The sequence below is a fragment of the Citrus clementina genome, unplaced genomic scaffold, assembly GCF_000493195.1.
Source record: "Citrus clementina cultivar Clemenules unplaced genomic scaffold, Citrus_clementina_v1.0 scaffold_3, whole genome shotgun sequence".
NCBI lineage: Eukaryota > Viridiplantae > Streptophyta > Magnoliopsida > Sapindales > Rutaceae > Citrus > Citrus x clementina.
In genome coordinates this window covers 893894-914059 of record NW_006262339.1, presented here as the reverse complement: position 1 = coordinate 914059, position 20166 = coordinate 893894, and the positions used below count along the sequence as shown (strand labels likewise).

Sequence of the window (20166 nt, the reverse complement as noted above, 5' to 3'; positions counted from 1 at the left end):
AAAAGGTAGATAATAACCAGAAGCTCTTGTTGTTGACAAAGTAAACCCACATAAGATCGATTTTAATAAATTCGATACCGTCACATAGACCCGGTAAAACATACTAGTCATAGAGTCAATCTTAAAATGTTAAAGAAATAAAGTTTCATCAACCACTTTATAGACAATTATTAGTCAAGTGCAGTCATTTTTTTAATTTAATTTAATTGTAACTTAATTTTTTTTGGCCTCCATGTGAATAGGGTTTGAACCCTAAATTTTTTTAACACAAAAGATTTTACCATCTTAATTTGATGATATCTATAAGTTTAATTACCTTAGTTTAAGCAAAATCTCTTAATTTTGTTTTCTAATGCGACGAGTTATATAAAAATTAAAAAAAAAAAAGTAAAAGAAAATAACAGTATTAAACCGTGTTATGGGCATTAGCTCACTTTTTTATGGTTTCTTTTGTCAAGCTTTTCCTTAATTTGAGTTTTGTCATTTTATTACTTTTGCTATTTATTTTGTTTTTATTGGCTGTGTTTGTTATTTAGCTTGGAGATTTAGGTTTAGGTCCCATTCCAAATAAATTTTCTTATATTGTATTTAATCTACAAACAAAAGGGTACCCGCCTAACATCCCATCCTGTGTTGGTTTCGAAAAAAGAAAGAAAGAAAAATAATAATAATAAACTTGTCGTCCGTCGGCCCTTAACTCTTTCTGATAAGAAAACTGTATTAATATTATTAATTTCTTAATTCCGTTTATATTTTCCGCAAGATTTATTACATATTTGTGAGGAGGGGACTGCTATACCTCCTTGATGTCTTTGAACCGTGACAATGGGATCTTATTATTAAATTGACATGAAAGAGTACAGTTGCTTTATCCTTCATTTTCCACGAATTTCAGCATGGTCAAATCCATTGAAAAAAAGAAAAGAGAGAAGGAGAAAGAAATGAAAAAAAAAATTATAAATTTATTCATCAATTATTTGTACTTATAAGTTCCAATATTGGATCGTTAAGCACAACAAATTGCATTAAAAAAAAGGGTTGATTAGTCTAAAACTATGATTTGTTTGAATCAATTGCCATGCCATTTGATCTCTCTAATTAGATAAATCAATATTTCAAATTTCTCTTTATTAACTTTAATATTATTCATGGAGAGGTAGGGCTTAAAAAAATTGATTGGGTTTTACCCACCCCTCTACCTTTTATATATAAACAATTTAAGCTAGAGCAGGCTATACCGATTGATCATTGACGTGCCTAAATAAAATGTGTATGAACGCGTTTTTGGTCAATTAATAATGATTGGGACATAATTTTTTTTTTTGTTTTGATCACGAGGTATCCTGGGGAAGGCCCCAACTGTGGGAAGTACCTTTAAGCCCGTACCACAACCCAGACTAAAAGTCCCCGCTCAAACCAAAAGGCACAGGCTCTCCCAACAAAGGCGACTTCCCTGCGACTCGAACTAGGGAGCAAACTCAGTCAAGCCACTTAAGGGGACTCCATTGACAGTGAAGCCAACACTTTGTGGGTTGATTGGGACATAATATGATGCAACGTAACTCTGATTGTTAATATATATATATATCCTACATGCAGAGCCATATATGAGCTAGCCAATAAGTAAAAGAAAATCAACATTAAAATTATTTATTTTCAAGGATCGTCTATAAATATACTTGTCTCTCCTCACCACACCTCACATAAGACACCAACCTCTACAAATAAATTGCTTTTCCTCTTCTCCAGGGAATCATTTTCTTAAAATTAATTTTTTTTCCAAAATCAAGCTTTCGATCTGTTAGATCACTATTGATTCACTAGAAATATAGTAGCCAGGGAAAATTTTCCAAAATCATGGGGAATTGCATGCAGGGCTGCAAGAATGTGCAAAAAGAAAAAGAAATGGTGATAGAAGAGATCAAACAAGAAGAGGAAACAAGTACTAGAAAAGAGTTTGTTCAGGAAAGTGCCTTTCAGAAAAGCAGTTTGAAGGTGAAGATAGTGCTTACAAAACAAGAGCTACAATGGTTGATGCTTCAGCTGAAGGATAATGAAGGGAAGGGGTTAGAGGCTTTTTTGGGAGTAATTGGAAGAGAGAGAAATAACAATATCAAAGCTGGAGCTTGGAAACCTTCTCTGGAATGTATAATGGAGTGCCCTGAAGCACGTGAAATGGATAGATCATGAAGAATTAATCTTCTTTGATCTAGATTCAGATTCTTCTATCATGCTTTCTCTTTGCTTAACTAGGATTCATAATCTTCTTTAGCTTTATTTGAGGTTTTTGGTATCATCTTCCTCGTCTCATCGTCCTTCCATTCGAGGGTTTTTCTATCGAAATCACGATGAAGACTAGAAGCCATTCCAACAGAGATTAGTAGGTTTTTGGACTTATCATCTTTTGTCCTGATATTTTTCTTCATGTCCGTGGAGTTGTATGTATGCATATGTGTATGCATACTTGAGTTTTTGCAAGCTCTTTATACGAAGTGATGTTATATGAACAAAAAAATAGTATTCTTTGTTTATTGTAAAATAACATGGTGATGTATGTTGCTTTTTGTTTGGTGAGGCCAAATAAATTAGTTAGCGGAAATATATTCTATTTACGCGAGAAATAAGAATCGGATTTTTTTCTTTTTTTGGGGTGATCGGATCAAAATGGTTCCTTTAGAATCAAATGATGATATCGATATATTAAAAAGTGAAAGTCTTTTTTTCTTGATTTAGAGGTTCAAACTTGTGTAATCAATCATAAATTTTTCCCTTGAATCATTGCAGGTAGTTTCGTCTTTGCCTGCTGGTAAGTAACATTAATTTCACAAACTTTGTTTACCATCTTAGCTTTTGATAATTGATTAATTTCTCGATGAAGAAGAATGGCTAATATAATCCATGGATGGCCAACAATACCTCTTTAATAATAATTTAGGTTTCATTTACCACTGATAAAAATCAAAGGGTTGTTTTTCTTCTCAAAATGATGCAAAATAAGGCCAGTGAGTAGCTTCTGTTTTAATACACATCAAATCTATAATCTTCTACCGACAGCAATAGACCCATACTCTCTTCCTATGTTGTTTTCTCCATTAAATTGGAGGACTCGCCCTTGGGCACCCACCAAGGGGATGGCAAAATGTTAATGCCGCTTTTGACCTTTGAAAAACACCGTCGTGGGCTTGTGGCCCAGTCCATTATTTCATTTACTTCATAAATCTAACTCTACCCATTGAGAAAAAGGTGAATTGAGCCTTTGAGTAGGGGTGGGCAAAAAAATCGTAGTGTTAAAAAAATCGAACCGAACCGACGGTTTTTTTTAATTCGGTTCGGTTTTTATTTTTAAAAAAAATTGAATATACCGTTTGTAAAAAAAACCGAAATGTCGGTTCGGTATTCAGTTCACTTAGCTGAACCGAAAAATCGAACCGAAAAATCGAATTATTTTTTTATTTTATTCAAATCAAACATGTGTTAATAATTTTATTCAAATCAAACATGATTTTATTCAAATCAAACATGTGTTATTTCTCTTTATAACATTATGATTTTGTTTATATAGATGGAGTATTGGAGTTTGGTTATGTATTTTGAAATTTTAATATTTCATATTTTGGGAGTATCTTATTAATAGTTAGTAAGATATTAGTGATAAAATGTGTTTTGAATACTTTGTATTTATTGTTAATATTTGTAATAAAATTAGGATAAATTAATTGTTGAAAAAAATTATTACATTCATGAGGCCCAATGGACTAAAAAATTAAAAATTCAAAATAAGCTCAATAGGCCAAGAACCGAAAAAACCGAACCGAACCGAACCGATCCGAAAAGAACCGTTTGAGTTCGGTTCTTATTGAGTTCGGTTCTTATTCGGTTCTTTTTATAAAATAACCAATTTAAATCGGTTCTACTTAATTTCGAACCGAACCGAACCGTGCCCACCCCTACCTTTGAGGGGTAGTGCTCTTTTTCGTCCCCAGAATAATTTTAATCGAATTACTTAATTAGTCCATGTAATTTTTTAAATTATCTCAGACGCACTTGTCATGATTTTTATCATTGTTGAATCTATTTTTTCAAGAGTAAAATATGTTTATGTATGGTGTATAACTGAAATTTTTAAATAATTAATAATTAAGTAGATTTTAATAGATGCGCTTATATAATAGAGACATTTTTAGATAATTTGTAATAATACAAGGACTAACTAGGTGATTGACTCAAATTAAGAGATTAAAGGAACATTTACCCGGCTAAATCAATTTTATTATGATGCGACCAACATACTTGAGCTCTAGAATGAGAAGGAATTTATTTTAATCTAGGTAAAATAGAAAATTTCTCTAAGCGAAAGCGAGTGGGTCATGGATTAATTGCTGTTAGTTGCAGGTTGCAACTCCGAACTCAACTTGCAACTTTCAAATACTTCATCATGGACCAGCAGTTAATGTTGTCGTTTGACAAAATTGCAGAGATAAGAGTTATCAAGAGACAAACTGATAAATGATATTTATTAGTAAGCCAGCTTCCATTCCATTCAGTAATTAACTTCAAACTACAGCGCAAGGCACTGCCCAAATTAAAATGAAGTAATTATCTCCTAACTATATACATATGTATTAAACTTATTGATTAGGGCTAAGGCTCTTCGGGGATGCTCTTAAGAACTGCAGCGCGGGTGTACGTAGTGGTAGTGGCAGGGGGCAAAACATGAATACGATTCATGGGGATTTGTACGAGCTCATTTTCTACGTCTTTGAATCCAAGAACTCCTCCTTCTTTACACTTTGACAATAATCGAGCTGCTTCTGCTTTCGTCATCCTTACTTTTACTCTAATCCCCGATCCAATTTTTTCTTCAGCAACAGCAGTACCAGCGCTGCTTGCATGGCGGCTTCTTCTCTCCAATTTCCCGCCGTCATCAGCGTCTCCTTTCTTTGGTTTCTTGTTCTTGATCAAGTATGCATCTCTGTACAACAACAGATTCGTGACCTTATTATTAGTTTTCTTTTGTTCTGCTTTTTCATAAGAAAAATCCCTACTGAAGAAAGCTACAAAAGAGCTCAACATAATTTTTTTTTTTTTTTTTTTATAAGAAGAAGAAAGAGAAATAAAAACTAAAAAGAGAGCGATAGTGGTTGTATAATTAAGCCAAGGATCTAGATGAAGTGCAAGATGAGGCGTGAATGAATGTGCGAGGAGAATGGTCAGTGAGCAGGTATTTATAGAAACTTAGGAAGATATGGTGCAGGTTGACGTACGGTGACTGCAACAATTAAATGCGTCTCGCTTGCAAACAAAATGTGTTTCAAGACTAATAGTGATTTTCGTGTGTCGTATTGATCACTTCAGAATAGGTAATTATTATTTCAATCTGCAAGTGGATGACAAGTCTCAAGTCAACAGTCAAGAACGTCTTCATCTAAGCAAGTTACGCTTTCTTCAGCGCAGGCCTCAGCTGTTCGCTATTCACTGAAAATAATTCATGGTCGATCATTGGAGAATTTTTTCTAACACCCAAATCCCCGTTTTGAAAGGGTCAAGTTTTGGTTTATATGAAGGGTTGTCAATTCCTTTTATGATTTACAGCAAATTGACAAAGTCATAACTAAGAAATTAACTCGATGACAAGTGAAAATGTTGCCAATTTTCTTTTCTTTTCTTTTTTTGAGATTGCCAGTTTTTCCGTACAACATATACTATTTATTTATTACTTTTATAATAACCAATAAATATTTTTGGTAGCATAATTTCACAACATTATTCTTATTTTTAAATATATTTTTATCCATATTTATCATAAATAAAATAGATAATATGAATGAAAATAAAAAAAAATTAAGTACTAAAAATAAGAAATATACGTTTATATTTGGGTGTGAATAAAGAATTAATAACAACATATTTTCTTGTATTTTTAAAATATTTTTCTTAAAATAAATATACATTTTATGTTCCCAAAATAAATTATCAAACGTATGGCCCATTTATCCCTCTTTTCCTTCCCATTTTTACTGCCAAGGAAATTTTAAATATTATAAAAAAAATTAGAGAGATAAATGATATATATTGACTTCAGTAAGAAAACTAACAATCTTCCATTTTACTTTGTAAAACTGACGTGGTGATGAGGAACTTGATGAAAAGTTATTTTCAAAAAATTTATAAAAATAATTTATTGAATGGAAGTGAGTGTCAATATATATATATATATATATTTTCTTTCTTCTTAACATATTTTGACTCACAATCAAAACGAAAAATAGGTGTATAATTTTCAATTTCTTCTCTTGTAACTTTGAAATCGTTTCATTGTCATAGCTAGTCACCTGTAACGAAAACTTGTAAACGAGCTTGTAATGACTTTTCGATCTTCAAGCTTCTTTACCATAAATTGAAAACAATATATATTGCGTCGGATCTTCAAATTACGTGGATGTTAATTAATTCAGCTGGGCAGTGGCTGGCAGCTGGTTTTTATTTAAATAACTTATTTTATTTCACCTATGTTTCTGCATAAAAAAATTTATACCAAACCTTACACAATATAAATAGTGTTTACTAAATATGCATGATTTTTTTTTGACAGTTGTACCTTTTATTTTACATCATCCGTAGTTTTTAAATTATAGTATCTCGTTATCAAATAACTACTTATTTATTCTATTATCCTCAATAAATATTTAATTCAATACAAGTACAATATTAATTAATCTTCAGTCCAATAAATTCATAAGGCTCTTGGGAGCGACGACTTGTTCAATTGAAAATTGACAACCGGAAATTGACATGATTCACATGAGGTTGTCAATTTCTAACAACGCGTTTTTGTTTTGGAATTAAACTTTAAGCTTTGGGGGTAATGGATGATCAAGACTTTGGTAGCATTGCATTTTTTATTCTAACAGTTCAGTAAAATCTTGTCGTACACATATTTATTTTGTAAAATGTCAAACAAAAATATCATACGTACATGATAAGGGAATTATTTAATCTCTAAAGTTTGTTAAAATAAATAACTATAAATAAATAACTATAAAAAAAAAATCTCTTTCTTGCAGTGAATTCCATCGATACAGATAAAAGACAATGACATTAATAATATCATACGATGATTTTTCAATTATGTGGTTTCTTTGTATTATGAAACCTTTATTTATTACGTCAATGAGTCCAAGTGGTCAAAACCACCTTTCACGTCTTTTATTCAGATATATATGTCCCTCGTTTTTCACCTTTTCAACACTTAACGTCTTCTGTGGTGCCTTTGCCAATTGCCATAGCCCACATAGGGAGTGTCGCACGGGTTCATGTTTCATAATATGAAATTATAAATACAGAAATTGTTTTATCTTTTTTCTCCTAAAAAAAAAAACTTAAAAATGTTTCCGGCTGGGCTTATTACATACTAGCCAGGTCCAATCCAGGCCTACCCACAGCGCCAGGTAGTAGTAGTAGGCTTTAATGTTTGGCCCACCAGCTCAGAGCCGAAAGCCTAAAGGAACGCCGTCGTTTCGACCCATAAGGAGCAATGGTCAGAGTCAATCGGGCAAGAATTTTATTGCTGCATCCCGCAGAGAGAGAGAGAGAGAGAGAGAGATGGCTGGAACACAAGCGTTGAAGAGAATCCCTCGCATCAAGTTCCCTCAGAGACACCCTAAATCTTCTGGTACGTCTCTTGTCTTGTTCACCTTCAATTTGTTTCTTTCATGATCATGTTTTATTATTGTCATTATTACTATATTCTTGTTTCTTTTCAATCTGGTCCTATTAATGTTTCATAAGTCGTGTATTTACTATTTATTTCTTTTAAAATTCTTGATGAAATTAAAGATTTTAGATTTTGACGTCAAGCCTGAAGCTTTTATTTATTTATTTTTTTCAATTTTTTATATAGTGAAAGTTGAACCCATTGCTATAATATAATTGCAAGAAATTAGTAACGGCTGTGATTCTTATAAAGAAGTATCGAGAGATATATTTTGCAGGTTCTGCATCCCAGTCGCAAGCTGGAGCTAATGTTGATCCAAATAACTGGTCAAAGGTCTCTACAACTGTTGGAGGCAAAGCTTCTCTTCAGCCCAAACGAATGCCGCCGTCCAATGAGGAGATTGAGGCTATTTTGGTATGAATAATCTCCTTCTCAAGCATATTCTGGTTTCCCTTTGAAGATTTAACCGGTTGAGATAATCTGATTAAGGCTTAGTTGTATCTTGTACCCCTAAGAAAGACACTAAAATTTTAACGTTGTGTGTGTATTCAAGTAAATGATTTCAACAAAAAATTTATATCTCTGTTCGTATAGAGCAATGTGCATGTTATTTGTTTGGTTCACTAGTTTTTCAGGGATGGATGATAGCTGGCTTAGTTTTGATGTTAAGAGTGAATGTGGTAGATGATTTTTCTTGTCATGTCATATCATTGGTTTTCTGAGTGGAAATTTACCGAACATTTCACCTGTAATCTGCACGAAAGTGAAAGTCCTGAACTAATTGTACATTCATACTGTATTATTATGATAACAAAATTAGTCTACAATGCATTGGAAGAATGATTCCCCAACTCCCCCCCCCCCCCCCCCCCCCAACACCAACCCTTTTAATGTTTGTTCATTACATTAGACTGGGAATGATTTCTTACTAATTGATTGTCTTTTGGCAGTTGGGTGGCTGTATCTGATCTTGTGATCGAGCTTTGAGAAGAGACCGTGATGTATGGTTATTTTTTTAACTCATTTCTTTCCCTTTTCTCAATGTCGAAGTTCAGTAGCTGTTACATTGTAAGGATTTGATACGCTATGAAAGAAAGAAACATCTAATTGACTTTAATAATACACATAGCAGGAAAGTGAAAACCTTTCTCTGTTTTATTTTTGTTGAATATGTTTATCCTAAGTACAAATGCTCACAAAAGGCATGTAAACTTACATACATGGGGAAGAGAGGGGCAGATCATTTTTATTCTTGTTTCTTGATCATTCCTTCAAGGACAGCGGACTTGGGATTTCTTCCTGGAGGACCCTTTTCTCTGCGTTCCAGCTCATCTAGCCTGAAAGTGATCAACCGATCCCAATTTCCCCCCTCAAAAAGAACCCCTGCCTTTCCATCTGTGATCCTCTGAACAATACCACAGTACATGTAAAATGGATTGTTCGGATTCTTCACAATGGCAAACATACCAGGCATTAGAAGTGGCCATTCAGGCGGTTTCGGCTTCCTCGTGGTAGTGAGAGCCACTACATCGCCTGAATCCGCAGTCACTGGTTTTTGGGGAGGTGGGTTTTGCTCAATGAATAGCTGCAATCCCTTTTCCCCACCCGGAAATCCTCCAGTTAGCCCCATCATCTCTTTTTCAAATGCACCTTCCGGTGCACTAAGAGTTGACGGCATTGCAGTACTAGCTGAACTTTCTTCTTCTTTATCAGCAACTTGTGATTCTTGTTCCGTTACATTTCTCTTCAGCTCTAGTTCTATACCTTTCTCTCCATTACACAGTCCTCTGCCTCCCATGATTTCAAATAGGTCGAATTTAGCACAAGGTTTCAGAACCTTTGATGGTTGTTTTGGCGTGGCCAAATATGGTTTCTGAGGTCTGTAGGAGACTTGATTTTGGCCAAGAAAGTGAGATTTAAGCAGGGGACCTTGAAGGGTGTGGAGATTGATTGAAGAAGCCATGGCTGTTGCAGGAACCAGAGTTGCAGTTTCTGTGAGAGAAGGGAAATTGTTGCCGTATAATTTTAGCCACGAAGTAGCTTTTATTGGATAGGGTTGATTATTCTGTCACTTACAGATGTGTGAATCCTATTTTATCTGCACAGAATTGTCTTTTTCATGAGTTGTCGACAACACATATACTTGAGCTACAATTACTTTGTCAGTTTGTCGACTCTTGCCCTGGGTCTTCGCCAATCGATAGAGCTGCCTTTTAGGCGGGTCTGGGCCGGTTTAAGCGTCAACTTGGGCTCCAGGTGTTTAAGCCTTTCGATTCGCTCTATTGAATGCTATTTTTCAGGGGTGGGCAAATTCGATTTGGATTGGTTGGAGACATATTCTCAAATCGATCTAAATTTATCGGTTTAAAATATTTTCAAACCGATATCAACTTAAAATTTTTTCAAACCGAATCGATCTAAACCGACTAGATTGGTTTGGATCGGTTTGGATCCTCAGTTTGACTTTATTAGTTAAAAGCCCACTTCTTTTATATTATTTTACCTAAATTATTTGTTATTTTTGTGTCCGTAATCCAAATTGATACTTCTTTTATATTATTCATATCTACTTTGATATCTACATAACAATTCAAATATACATCCATACAAGTTTACAGCATAATACATCCTAATAAAGAAGTTCTTAACATGTTCATTCAAAACAAACTCACAAAATTAAAATAAACTTGAACAATATTTGACAATTAAAATATTGTGCATCTTGTCTGTCAAAACTTATGGCCCAATTACTTTTGATTTGTCAAAATCTGCATAAAATGATAAATATAATTAATTAGATTGCTTAACTTAGAATATAATGTAATTATATAATATTTCTGGATTGGATCGGTTTGAATCCTTCCAAACCGAAATCCAAACCGAGTGATATCGGTTTGCAATATAATAAACCAAAACTAATTTTTTTACTAATAAAACCAATCCAAACCGATCCAAATGGTCGGTTTGGATCGGTTCGGTTAAAATATGCCCACCCCTACTATTTTCCATTGTGGGATGGATGGTCAGATACTCGAATGTCGTTTTGACTTCGGTCGGTTGGATTGTTTTGTTCAGCATCCGTTGAGTTGTTATTAATTAAGAAGCGGATTGCATCTTAATTTCCAGATTTAGCCCTCCCATTTTTTCTACCTCAAGGCTTATAGTGCTTGAATAAATTTCATCCACAAGCTCCCAGTGAAAACTTATCTGCAATCCATGCCAATCTTCAGAAGGCAATTAATTGTGCCATCTCAATAGAAGGGTCAAGACCAAGCTACAATACTACTAAAATATCAATGAAAGATAAGTTATATAGCATCCTTGTGATTTGATGAGTGATGTCAATACAGGAGATAATGTATCATAGATTAATGGGACAAAGGCATGAAAAGGTTAAAGGATGCATTTCCTTTCCCAAAAAAAGAAAAAAAGAAAAAAAAAAGAAATCAATTAAAGTAAGAATATTTGATGGACCCATCATTACAGTCATCTTAAAAGCAAGTTTGTATATTCTATTATTGTTATGTGTAAAGTAATCTATGTGCTTGACGATGGGATTACTTATTTACTTGCAAGTAATCACAATAGAAATTATGAAATCAAAATTAATGATACGTTTACTTATAAAATTAATGCTTGAAATTCTTTTCAGAGATATAATTTCCTAGGGTTCGAAATCAGAATCCTGTTCCTAGGAATTACTTTTTTGTCTTAATTTTTTTATTTTCGATTTAAATAATAATTAAAAATGAAAATAATGAGAATCAATCGAAACCATATATTCATCTATGGTTGATCCAATTCGAACAACAAGACTTATGGCGATGAGCCACCACTACTAGGCGTTAGGTCAAATAAGCAAGAGCGGTAATTCTTGCATAACCACTAGTTCTGATCCAATTAAGATGATGAGTTGTCAATGATGATGATGATTTTTAGTTGTTGTTGTTGCTGATGATGATGATTTTGATTATTATTATTATTAGGGAAATTTTTAATCTACCCTCAAATAAATTGACATTTTGCACCGCGTTCTCAAAAAATTTGACTTGTTACACCGCGCCCTCAATTCCGTTATTTTCTCAGTTATGTTTAACGGTGGAAGGGTAAAATTGAAAGTTCATTCATTAAATTAATTTTAATGGGAATTCTCTTTATTACAATTGAAATAAAAATCTTTAAAAAATTAAAGGAAAAATAATAGTGGTGACAATGTACATGTAACAAGAATTTTTTTTTATTGCAATTGAAATAAAAACCTTAAAAAATTAAAGGAAAAATAATAGTGGTGACAAATGTACATGTAACAAGAAATTTTTTTTATTGTAATTGAAATAAAAATCTTAAAAAAATTAAAGAAAAAATAATAGTGGTGACAATGTACATGTAACAAGAAATTTTTTTATTGCAATTGAAATAAAAACCTTAAAAAAATTAAATGAGCTAAAAATTTTGTTTTTTTTTACATAGAGGGGCATTTTTGTCATTCAATCAAAAGTTAGACGGAACCGTTAGAAATAACTGAAAAATTAACGGAATTGGGGGTTCGGTGCAACACGTCATTTTGTTTTGTGCATGGTGTAAAATGTCAATTTATTTGGGGGTAGGTTAAAAATTTCCCTTATTATTATTATTAATGATAAAAGTATTATAATTACTTAATATTAATGTTGTTGTTATTAACATTAATTAATTAATGCAAATAATAATAATATTCATCATTATCTTTATCACAATAATCAAATACAAAATAATAATTATGACAATAATAAATTAATGATTTTTTAGTAGTTGGTAACAATTTAGTTAATTTTGATTCAAATTCAACGATAAAATAAACACATTAACAATAATACAACTTATTTTAATTCCAATTACTATAATAAAAATAAACAATTTATTATGATTTCAGCGCATTCCGCTAATTAATATGCGCAATATAAAAACAGTCATGTACTATTAATAAAGAATTCATGTCCACGGCCAACAACCCTGCAGGGGCGAAAAGGTCTTTGCCGCCTGCATAATGAAACTAAACTACTTTACCGACCAGCCGTGTTCGTGTATACAGTTATGTGTGAAAGGGAGTCAAACGACTTTCCACGAAGAGAGAAAAGATCCTGATCCTCTACAGCATCAGCTCATTTTCCTCTCCGGTAAACGTCTCTTCAATTAATTGGTGAAATCCCAATTTACTTACTTTTCTTTTATATTAAGTTACGCTGCTACGAATATTAGCTTTGTATTGTTTTGATCAGATTCAGGGGAAAACGTGATCGTGTTTGTCTTTTCTTATTCCTTTTTGACTGGATGATTTTCTGAGGTTAGTTGGTTCAGTTCAAGGTTGTTTGTTCTGAGAGTTATTTTCCCACTTAAGAGTTTATTGGAGAATATTTGGTTTGATTGATTAATTTTCACTAGATCTTATGTAGTTGAAAACTAAAGCTCTTTATATATTGTTGTATCCTAAGTTTTTTAAGTGATTTGGCTGTTTATGGTTGTATTTCTCCATCAAGGAGTGGAAATAAGTAGAGGGAAATAAGGTCGTTTGTTAATGAATTATGAACCGTGTTATTGATTTTTTCTTCTTTTGTTCCTGGAGTATCTAGATCATGCTCAACTTCGTTTATTTATCTGAAGATTCTTCTATCAATGCCACAATCTTGCTCGGCAACACTTTCCCACCTCATCTATGCCAAATATTGGCTATTTCACTATATTTCTTCTCAAAGCTTTCGTGTTCATTGAATTATTATCAGCTCAACTAGTCAGAACTGTGCTGCGGCTAGTCTCTAGATATTGGGCAACTGAAAAGTATGGGTTGAATTGGTGCTTTAGTATTACATTCTGCTAGATATAGAACCATGATTCTTCTTTCAAGACATCACTCTCTCCACTTTGGTGCCTATAATTAGACAAGCAGAGGGAAATTTGTGTACAAATCAGGGGAAAGTATCATAAAACTTTATGTCAAAATTCTGGAAATCGATCCTCCCTTGGCAATACAGAGTTCTTGAATTCCTTTTGGCACTAGCACAAATGTTCAAAGTGAAATAGACGACAGTGATTGGAATATCTAGTGCTTTATGCTATATTTTGACTTTGTTGTTGTATCAAGTTAGATTCCCTATTAAATAACTCATTATTTTTTTCAGGTCATAGGCCTGCTCTTTTTCCTTCCATTGAAAATAGCTTCATGGAAGGTAATCTTGGTAAGATAAAGGTTATTTCAGATCACTTTGAAGTCCCAACTCCTAGTGAGGACTCTCCTCAAATTAATACTCCATCTGCTTCACAGCCAAGTACTGATAGTAGTTTGAGGTATTTCTATTCCGAAGGAAAAGAAGAAGGGGGAAAAAATAAATAAATTATAGAGACTAGGATTAAGAAACTTTGAATTGATTTCTGTTTAGTTTTCTTACTCTGGTCTAGCATAGGTTGCAATTGCATAGCCATTCTTGGACTCGACGAAAGTTGAAAAGTGCTGCAGTCATGTTGAATATGTTTAGTTTGCGTGGGCTGCCCTGGGTTTCAAGCTCTGATGGCCAGGAAAAGGTTTGTTGAAACTTTCTCGTCACCTGCAAATTGACATGTTTGAAACTTCTGTCTTTTTGAATCCCCGCATTGTTTTGATGTTCAGGTTGAGTTGACTGCTACAGAATTAGAATCACTTCGATCAGAGTTGGCAGATTTAGAAGACAGGGAGGCTCACTTGAAAGCTCAGTAAGACAAACATGATGCTTGACTTCAAAAATATATCATTCTTTCTTCTTTGAGGTTTATCCTTGACTTCTTTATGTTCAGTACAGGTTGGAACATGTTGATGAAATTTTGCGGTCTGCACGTTTGTCTGGCTATTTGTACATCCGAACTGTAATTGTCCTCAGTGTCGCTTTAATTATTGTTGATGATCCATTGTATCAACTTATTGTTCATGAGTTTGTGCTTGCAATGATCCTACTTTAAGGCTTTCCTCTTTTATTTCCTTTTCCAGAGGTGGAAGCCTTTACCAGGAGAACCTCCACCTATAGATGATACTGATGTTGATGACTGGCTTCCGCGCTTTATTGTTCTTCATGGATCATGTATTTTCTTCTATTTGTTGTCAACAGGTAGTTGGTTCTTTGTGATTCTCCTGAGATTTTATTGTCATGATTTGTGTCACAACCAGCTTCTCTGTTTATTCAGCTAAAACCCTGATGCTTCTTATGTGCTAACTAGAGAAAAATGATACATAATGTAGATTTGAGCCCTCAGGACTCCACTGTCTTATCTGATGTTGTTGAAGTAGCTTCTTTGCCAAGCATCACACGAGAAAATGGTGAGATGCGATATTGCTTCTATATTTTAACACGTCATGGACTACGAATTGAGTGCTCAAGTATTTCTAAGATACAGGTATTAGTAATTCTCATCTACCTTTATGTGTGAATGGTGTTTGATTTTATTACAGCACCAATCTTTTAAATGTCTTTATGATTTGAATTAATTATCCTTGTTCTCAGGTGTACTCTTGGTTGTCAGCTTTACAAACTGATTGCAAGTTGGATTATGAACCAAGCACTCCAAATGGGTCAAGTGAAAATAACTGTCAAATCTGTACATGGGTTAAGAAAACTGAAATTAGATAGAGAGCACTAACTTATTCTTTGTGTCTCTGTACATAAGACTCCACGTTCTAGTGGAATATTTGTACATATCTTCGACTGTAGCACAAACTCATTTCTCATCATCTTGCATTTGCCAGACATCTGAATGGTATTTATGCCACGTAACAAGCCATGTACTTGGCATTCCAATGAAGATTTGCTTAAAGCGTTGCAATCTAAACAAAAACAAAAAAATGAACAGATGCATCAAACTTACTGGCATAGCGAAGTTCTGATGCTTGCTCGGGCTACTTTAGCAAACCAGAAACTTGTCATTTCTTGCAAGCATCGGTGTTTTGTTGTCACACTCACATATTTTCAATTGGTGCGTCTATTTATTCAGGAAAGCTTCTGAATTTTTTTGCTTACGAAGAACCATTTCCTGAATAATAATCTTTTATAAGTAATTCCATTTGTACTTTTTCTTTGGTTACTAAAAGCAAGCATCCAAGGTTGTGGGGTCATTCATCATAGGGGTACTTAAACACTCCACGCCGATCCGACGAATCCTCGCAGCATATGCCGCATGAATGATGAATCACAAAAGCACCTGTTAAAATTGTGCAAATTGTGCAGCACCAAGTGAAAAGCATTGGGGTGTTAGGAAAGTTACTTTTAACTCTTTGGCAACCATCGGTAGATCTATCAATCAAAGAGGTCGTGAGGGACCAGCACAAAGCTGCTTTTCTTCTTCTTTTCTTGTCCTTCTCCATCAAAGAGGGAAGAATGGTTAGTTTGTAGTTAAGGCAAAGAATAAATACTCTTTCTCATGAAAAGAAGAAAAGGGAATAATTACTCTGTCAAGAGGGGGAAGTTTATTATTTATTTAGAAAATATCACTAAAGTAAACTTTATTATTTATTTATTTAGAAAATATCAAACTTAAGTACTGACAAAAGGGGAAGTTTCCCATTTACTTTGCATCCACAAAAATGGGGAAACCATTAGGGAAACTTCATAAAAGTAAAAGTAAGTAAAATAGCAAATAATACAATTTTAAATGGTATCACAAGCCTTTACTGTACACATGAGAACCGGAGAGCTCCACAAGTTCCTAAAGTTAGGGTAGGGGTTTGACTGGACCACACAATCACGATATAGTAACCCACGGAGACACGTATATATATATTTTTCATATCTCTCTTTCAAGTCTTATCACTCTGTTGCTCTCTGTTGGGCTTACTTACTCTCTTGTTTCAGCTTAAATTTGAGTCTTGAGAATCCAATCCAATCCCAAGTATGAGCTCTCAGATAGTTAGATCTGCTTCTAGAGCCGCAACCGCAAGGTCTCTGCTTTCAGCTTCCAAGAATTCGCGCTTTTACTCCGGTAAATCCTTTTTTTTTTTACTTTTTATTTCACTTGTACATTTGAATCGTTTGATTCACATTGCTTTGATAGATCGCTGAGAAATGATTCGACGATATTATTCTTTTTCGATATTTATTATATCATCCAAAGAAAATGTTGAATCTTGTGTCTACTATTATTGGAAAATCGATCATATTGACCGTTAATAATTAGATTCATTTGAGAAATCTTCAAACTTTTTGCAGAAGGGCGAGCTGTATCTGCTGCAGCGGCAGTTACATTCAGTGGGAAGTTGCCTTATCTTGTTTCAAGTTTTGGGAGGGCTGGTTCCTCAACTGCATCTCGATCATGGCTCTCGGGAGCCATTGCAATTCCTGCTGCAGGTTACGTGTGTTGTGCATGTTTCTTCATTGCAATTTTACTCTGAAAAGTTTGAGACTTTGTGTATTTCTGCACAGGCTTTTTATATGTTTTTGATTTAGTATAATGAAATATCTAGAATTTGGTTTTGTTTTGAGGGAAAGGAGATGATGGCATAATTGTAAAAGGTCTGAGCAGAGAATGGGTGTTTGTGGTTTGTGGAAAAAGAAAAGGAAGAGGAGCCTTGTCCCTTGCTTGAGTATTAGCATTGTGGCTTCTGGGACCTCTTCCACAGTAAATTACCTTGGTCTTAACCATGGTAATGGGTGAAATAATTGGCTTTGGATGCACTTTAGATTTCTCACTTATCCTCTAAATTTCTCCCGACATTCTATCTCACTCACCAAAATATGATTTTTTTATCAATTAGCTCATTCTTCTGCAGTGATCAAACAGTTTTCTGATCCATTTTTATGTCTGTTTTGCAAGTTGTTACTGACTGCACTTCATATTATGAAAATCTGCAAGTCAAAGTTTCTTATCAATCTGATAAAACCTTCACTCTCTTTACTAAAGGTGGATCTAAAAGAAGAAATTAATATTGTTGATAAAAGCTTGGATAACCATTTCTTCACAATTTTATCTCTTCAAGAGAACAATAATAGGAAATATTTTATGTAACTTTATGACATCATAGCTTTGAATATTAATTGCACGAAGTTGCGCCTTCCTTTTTCCTCCAAAATCTCTGATCTTAATTTTTCCTTTGTGCTTTTCTTTATTATTGCAGCTTACATGCTCCAGGAGCAGGAAGTACATGCTGCAGAGGTACTTTAATCACTGATCTAAGTCCGTATCTAATTTACTTTTTACAGTTGCAACTTTTGTTTTTCATTTGGGTTGTCTTTCTTCATATAATAACATATCTCTTTTCTTTTCAGATGGAACGCACTTTCATTGCCATCAAGCCAGATGGGGTGCAAAGAGGACTGGTAAGATAAGCATCAAACCTACAATTTTTGTTCGAAAATTATGGCTTCTCAAATTCTTTGCCATGGATAGAGACAAGCAACTTCAATGATCAGTTTATTGCGGGGACCTAAATTTCACATTTGTGAATAAAAAAAAACTTTGTTTGCGGCAACATGTCATGCTTCCTCCGGAGTTCCTTTTTTTTTTCCCCCTGTCTCTAACCCTCATTCTCTCTCCCCATGAGTGAGACTGTGTGTGTTTCATTACTTTTTTCTAAAATTTCTTTTCGGTTGGGCTTGACTAGTACCTACTCATACATATAGTTCTGTATTTCAGATTTCAGAAATCATCTCTCGCTTTGAGCGCAAAGGCTTTAAGCTTGTGGCCATTAAGATAGTAGTTCCATCAAAAGAGTTTGCACAAAAACATTATCATGATCTGAAGGAAAGACCCTTCTTTAATGGCCTGTGCGAGTTCCTTAGCTCTGGTCCAGTCATTGCCATGGTAGGAATATCAACTTTATATTACCTTTTTGACATCAACCTTTTCAGCTTGCTAAAGCATTCAACTTTTGCAGGTATGGGAAGGAGAGGGAGTTATTACGTATGGTCGCAAACTCATTGGAGCCACAGATCCTCAGAAATCAGAACCTGGAACAATCAGAGGCGATCTAGCTGTTGTTGTTGGAAGGTATACTTTTTAACCGAGACATAATTGTATGTTATTTGAATCTTAACAAATCGCCTTTTCACCCTTTAATATTTGCATCTTCTTTCACCCGATTTCCCATGTAGAAACATCATTCATGGAAGTGATGGCCCCGAGACCGCCAAGGATGAGATTAAATTGTGGTTCAAACCCGAAGACTTGGTTAATTACACAAGCAATGCAGAGAAGTGGGTCTATGAATCCAACTGATTACAATTTTTCTCTTACTTTTATTAGAAACTTAGGTCCTACATGAATAGTGGGATTAGAAGCATAAATTGGTGGAATAAAATTGTTTCTGTTGAGATGAGGTAAAACACAACTTTGTTACGATCCAAAATTGAATTTCGGCAATAATTTGCTACACCTCTTTATGGACTCCAATATTTCCAAATTTTCTTAGCTCATCATGTTTTTGAATTTTGATAAACTGTTTCTTGTAAATCTTTGGGCCTCGTTTGGAATTTAGGATCAACGGTAAGATTGAACTAATTTTTGGGATGCATGTTTGGCTGTTAGGACTAGTTGATTAGTCTAAAATAAAGTAATGGGACTATTATTCCTTATTTCAATTTGGGTTTAAATAGGATAAAATCTTCTGTATCACTTTTTTTTTCGTTTTTTTAAAACTATATTCATATAAATAAATAAATAAATAATCAATTTCGTAATTTATTTAAACTAAAATTTTAATATCAAACTAAATTAAACTAAAATTTATTTGATATAAATATCAAAATTTTAATTCAATTATTTATTTACAATAGTATTTAGTATAAAATGCCAAAATATTATTTAATAATTTATTATAAAAATATTAAATATTAAATTCAACAATTAGTAATACAATTCAAAATAATTATACTATTCAAATAGTTAATTAACTTTACTAAATTAAATTTAAAATAGTATATCTGATATTATACTAAATAAAAGACAAAATTATATATAATCTAATATAATCTAATCTAATTTAATCTAATTCAATTTTAATCCTAATAATTAGTTTAATTTACGCATGCGTCCCAAAACGTAGCCTTGAGTTATTACAATCATGTTTTATTTGTAAACCAGAAAAAGAGATTTTAAACGCATCCTCTTGAATTGTATAATGCTAATTTCATGCGTGGGTTTGATGATACATTTATCAGATGAGATGGGGGAATGGTTTCAAATGAGTGGTGCTAGAAACGTCATGTGAAATACAGAAATAGCATATGATAAGGGGAGTCAAAGAGTTAGAAGAGAATCAACTATCTGTTATCTTCATAAATATCTACAAATTCTCATGTAGATGCTCTAATTTATAAATTTAATTATGTTCTATGCATATTGTCTAAGTAATATAATTCGTTATTATTAAAAAAATTAAAAAAAGCCCCAAATGCTAATGATCCATTTACCAATCAAAAATCGAAATGAATTGGAATTGAAATGGACTTGATTAGAATAAC

General features: G+C 33.5%; 6 protein-coding genes across 11 annotated transcripts; 4 read left to right on the top strand and 2 right to left on the bottom strand.

Moving 5' to 3' along the window:
* The first annotated feature begins 1857 nt into the window (after nucleotides 1–1857).
* Nucleotides 1858–2190, top strand: LOC18045984. Its single transcript, XM_024188798.1, has one exon. It carries the CDS (start codon nucleotides 1858–1860, stop codon nucleotides 2188–2190), a length of 333 nt encoding a protein of 110 aa, XP_024044566.1.
* A 2451-nt stretch (nucleotides 2191–4641) lies between these two features.
* On the bottom strand, nucleotides 4642–5073 carry LOC18045983. Its single transcript, XM_024188790.1, has one exon. It carries the CDS (start codon nucleotides 5071–5073, stop codon nucleotides 4642–4644), a length of 432 nt encoding a protein of 143 aa, XP_024044558.1.
* Nucleotides 5074–7530: 2457 nt separating this feature from the next.
* On the top strand, nucleotides 7531–8876 carry LOC18049590. Its single transcript, XM_006439280.2, has 3 exons — nucleotides 7531–7672; nucleotides 7992–8128; nucleotides 8665–8876. Exons 1-3 carry the CDS (start codon nucleotides 7603–7605, stop codon nucleotides 8680–8682), a joined length of 225 nt encoding a protein of 74 aa, XP_006439343.1. The 5' UTR covers nucleotides 7531–7602; the 3' UTR covers nucleotides 8683–8876.
* On the bottom strand, nucleotides 8849–9901 carry LOC18049589 (NAD(P)H-quinone oxidoreductase subunit S, chloroplastic). The gene has a single exon (XM_006439279.2). The coding sequence runs from the start codon at nucleotides 9675–9677 to the stop codon at nucleotides 8961–8963; it is 717 nt and encodes a 238-aa protein (XP_006439342.1). The 5' UTR covers nucleotides 9678–9901; the 3' UTR covers nucleotides 8849–8960.
* Nucleotides 9902–12737: 2836 nt separating this feature from the next.
* LOC18049587 lies at nucleotides 12738–15517 on the top strand. Of its 6 annotated transcripts, none has more exons than XM_024188211.1 (9): nucleotides 12779–12870; nucleotides 12973–13037; nucleotides 13870–14035; nucleotides 14152–14269; nucleotides 14355–14437; nucleotides 14524–14587; nucleotides 14709–14826; nucleotides 14958–15112; nucleotides 15220–15517. In XM_024188211.1, exons 3-9 carry the CDS (start codon nucleotides 13911–13913, stop codon nucleotides 15343–15345), a joined length of 789 nt encoding a protein of 262 aa, XP_024043979.1. In that variant the 5' UTR covers nucleotides 12779–12870; nucleotides 12973–13037; nucleotides 13870–13910; the 3' UTR covers nucleotides 15346–15517. The 6 variants fall into 6 exon arrangements, with proteins under 6 accessions (XP_024043978.1, XP_024043979.1, XP_024043981.1 ...); XM_024188213.1 differs by having other exon boundaries at nucleotides 13324–14035; XM_024188212.1 differs by having other exon boundaries at nucleotides 13317–14035.
* Nucleotides 15518–16501: 984 nt separating this feature from the next.
* On the top strand, nucleotides 16502–19153 carry LOC18049588 (nucleoside diphosphate kinase 3). Its single transcript, XM_006439272.2, has 7 exons — nucleotides 16502–16690; nucleotides 16918–17055; nucleotides 17823–17860; nucleotides 17974–18024; nucleotides 18341–18508; nucleotides 18582–18694; nucleotides 18799–19153. The coding sequence occupies exons 1-7, from the start codon at nucleotides 16603–16605 to the stop codon at nucleotides 18920–18922; spliced, it is 720 nt and encodes a 239-aa protein (XP_006439335.1). The 5' UTR covers nucleotides 16502–16602; the 3' UTR covers nucleotides 18923–19153.
* The last annotated feature ends 1013 nt before the right edge of the window (nucleotides 19154–20166 follow it).

Excerpts from the sequence above, each read along its gene's own strand:
- LOC18045984 (XM_024188798.1), top strand. The coding sequence starts at position 1,858 with ATGGGGAATTGCATGCAGGGCTGCAAGAATGTGCAAAAAGAAAAAGAA.
- LOC18049587 (XM_024188210.1), top strand. The coding sequence starts at position 12,741 with ATGAAACTAAACTACTTTACCGACCAGCCGTGTTCGTGTATACAGTTA. Across the intron at positions 14,036-14,151 it reads AGTACTGATAGTAGTTTGAG|GTTGCAATTGCATAGCCATT; the intron begins GTATTTCTATTC and ends GGTCTAGCATAG. Across the intron at positions 14,588-14,708 it reads GCTATTTGTACATCCGAACT|AGGTGGAAGCCTTTACCAGG; the intron begins GTAATTGTCCTC and ends TTCCTTTTCCAG.
- LOC18049589 (XM_006439279.2), bottom strand. The coding sequence starts at position 9,677 with ATGGCTTCTTCAATCAATCTCCACACCCTTCAAGGTCCCCTGCTTAAA.
- LOC18049588 (XM_006439272.2), top strand. The coding sequence starts at position 16,603 with ATGAGCTCTCAGATAGTTAGATCTGCTTCTAGAGCCGCAACCGCAAGG. Across the intron at positions 16,691-16,917 it reads GAATTCGCGCTTTTACTCCG|AAGGGCGAGCTGTATCTGCT; the intron begins GTAAATCCTTTT and ends AACTTTTTGCAG. Across the intron at positions 18,025-18,340 it reads ATGGGGTGCAAAGAGGACTG|ATTTCAGAAATCATCTCTCG; the intron begins GTAAGATAAGCA and ends TCTGTATTTCAG.
- LOC18049590 (XM_006439280.2), top strand. The coding sequence starts at position 7,603 with ATGGCTGGAACACAAGCGTTGAAGAGAATCCCTCGCATCAAGTTCCCT. Across the intron at positions 7,673-7,991 it reads GAGACACCCTAAATCTTCTG|GTTCTGCATCCCAGTCGCAA; the intron begins GTACGTCTCTTG and ends TATATTTTGCAG.
- LOC18045983 (XM_024188790.1), bottom strand. The coding sequence starts at position 5,073 with ATGTTGAGCTCTTTTGTAGCTTTCTTCAGTAGGGATTTTTCTTATGAA.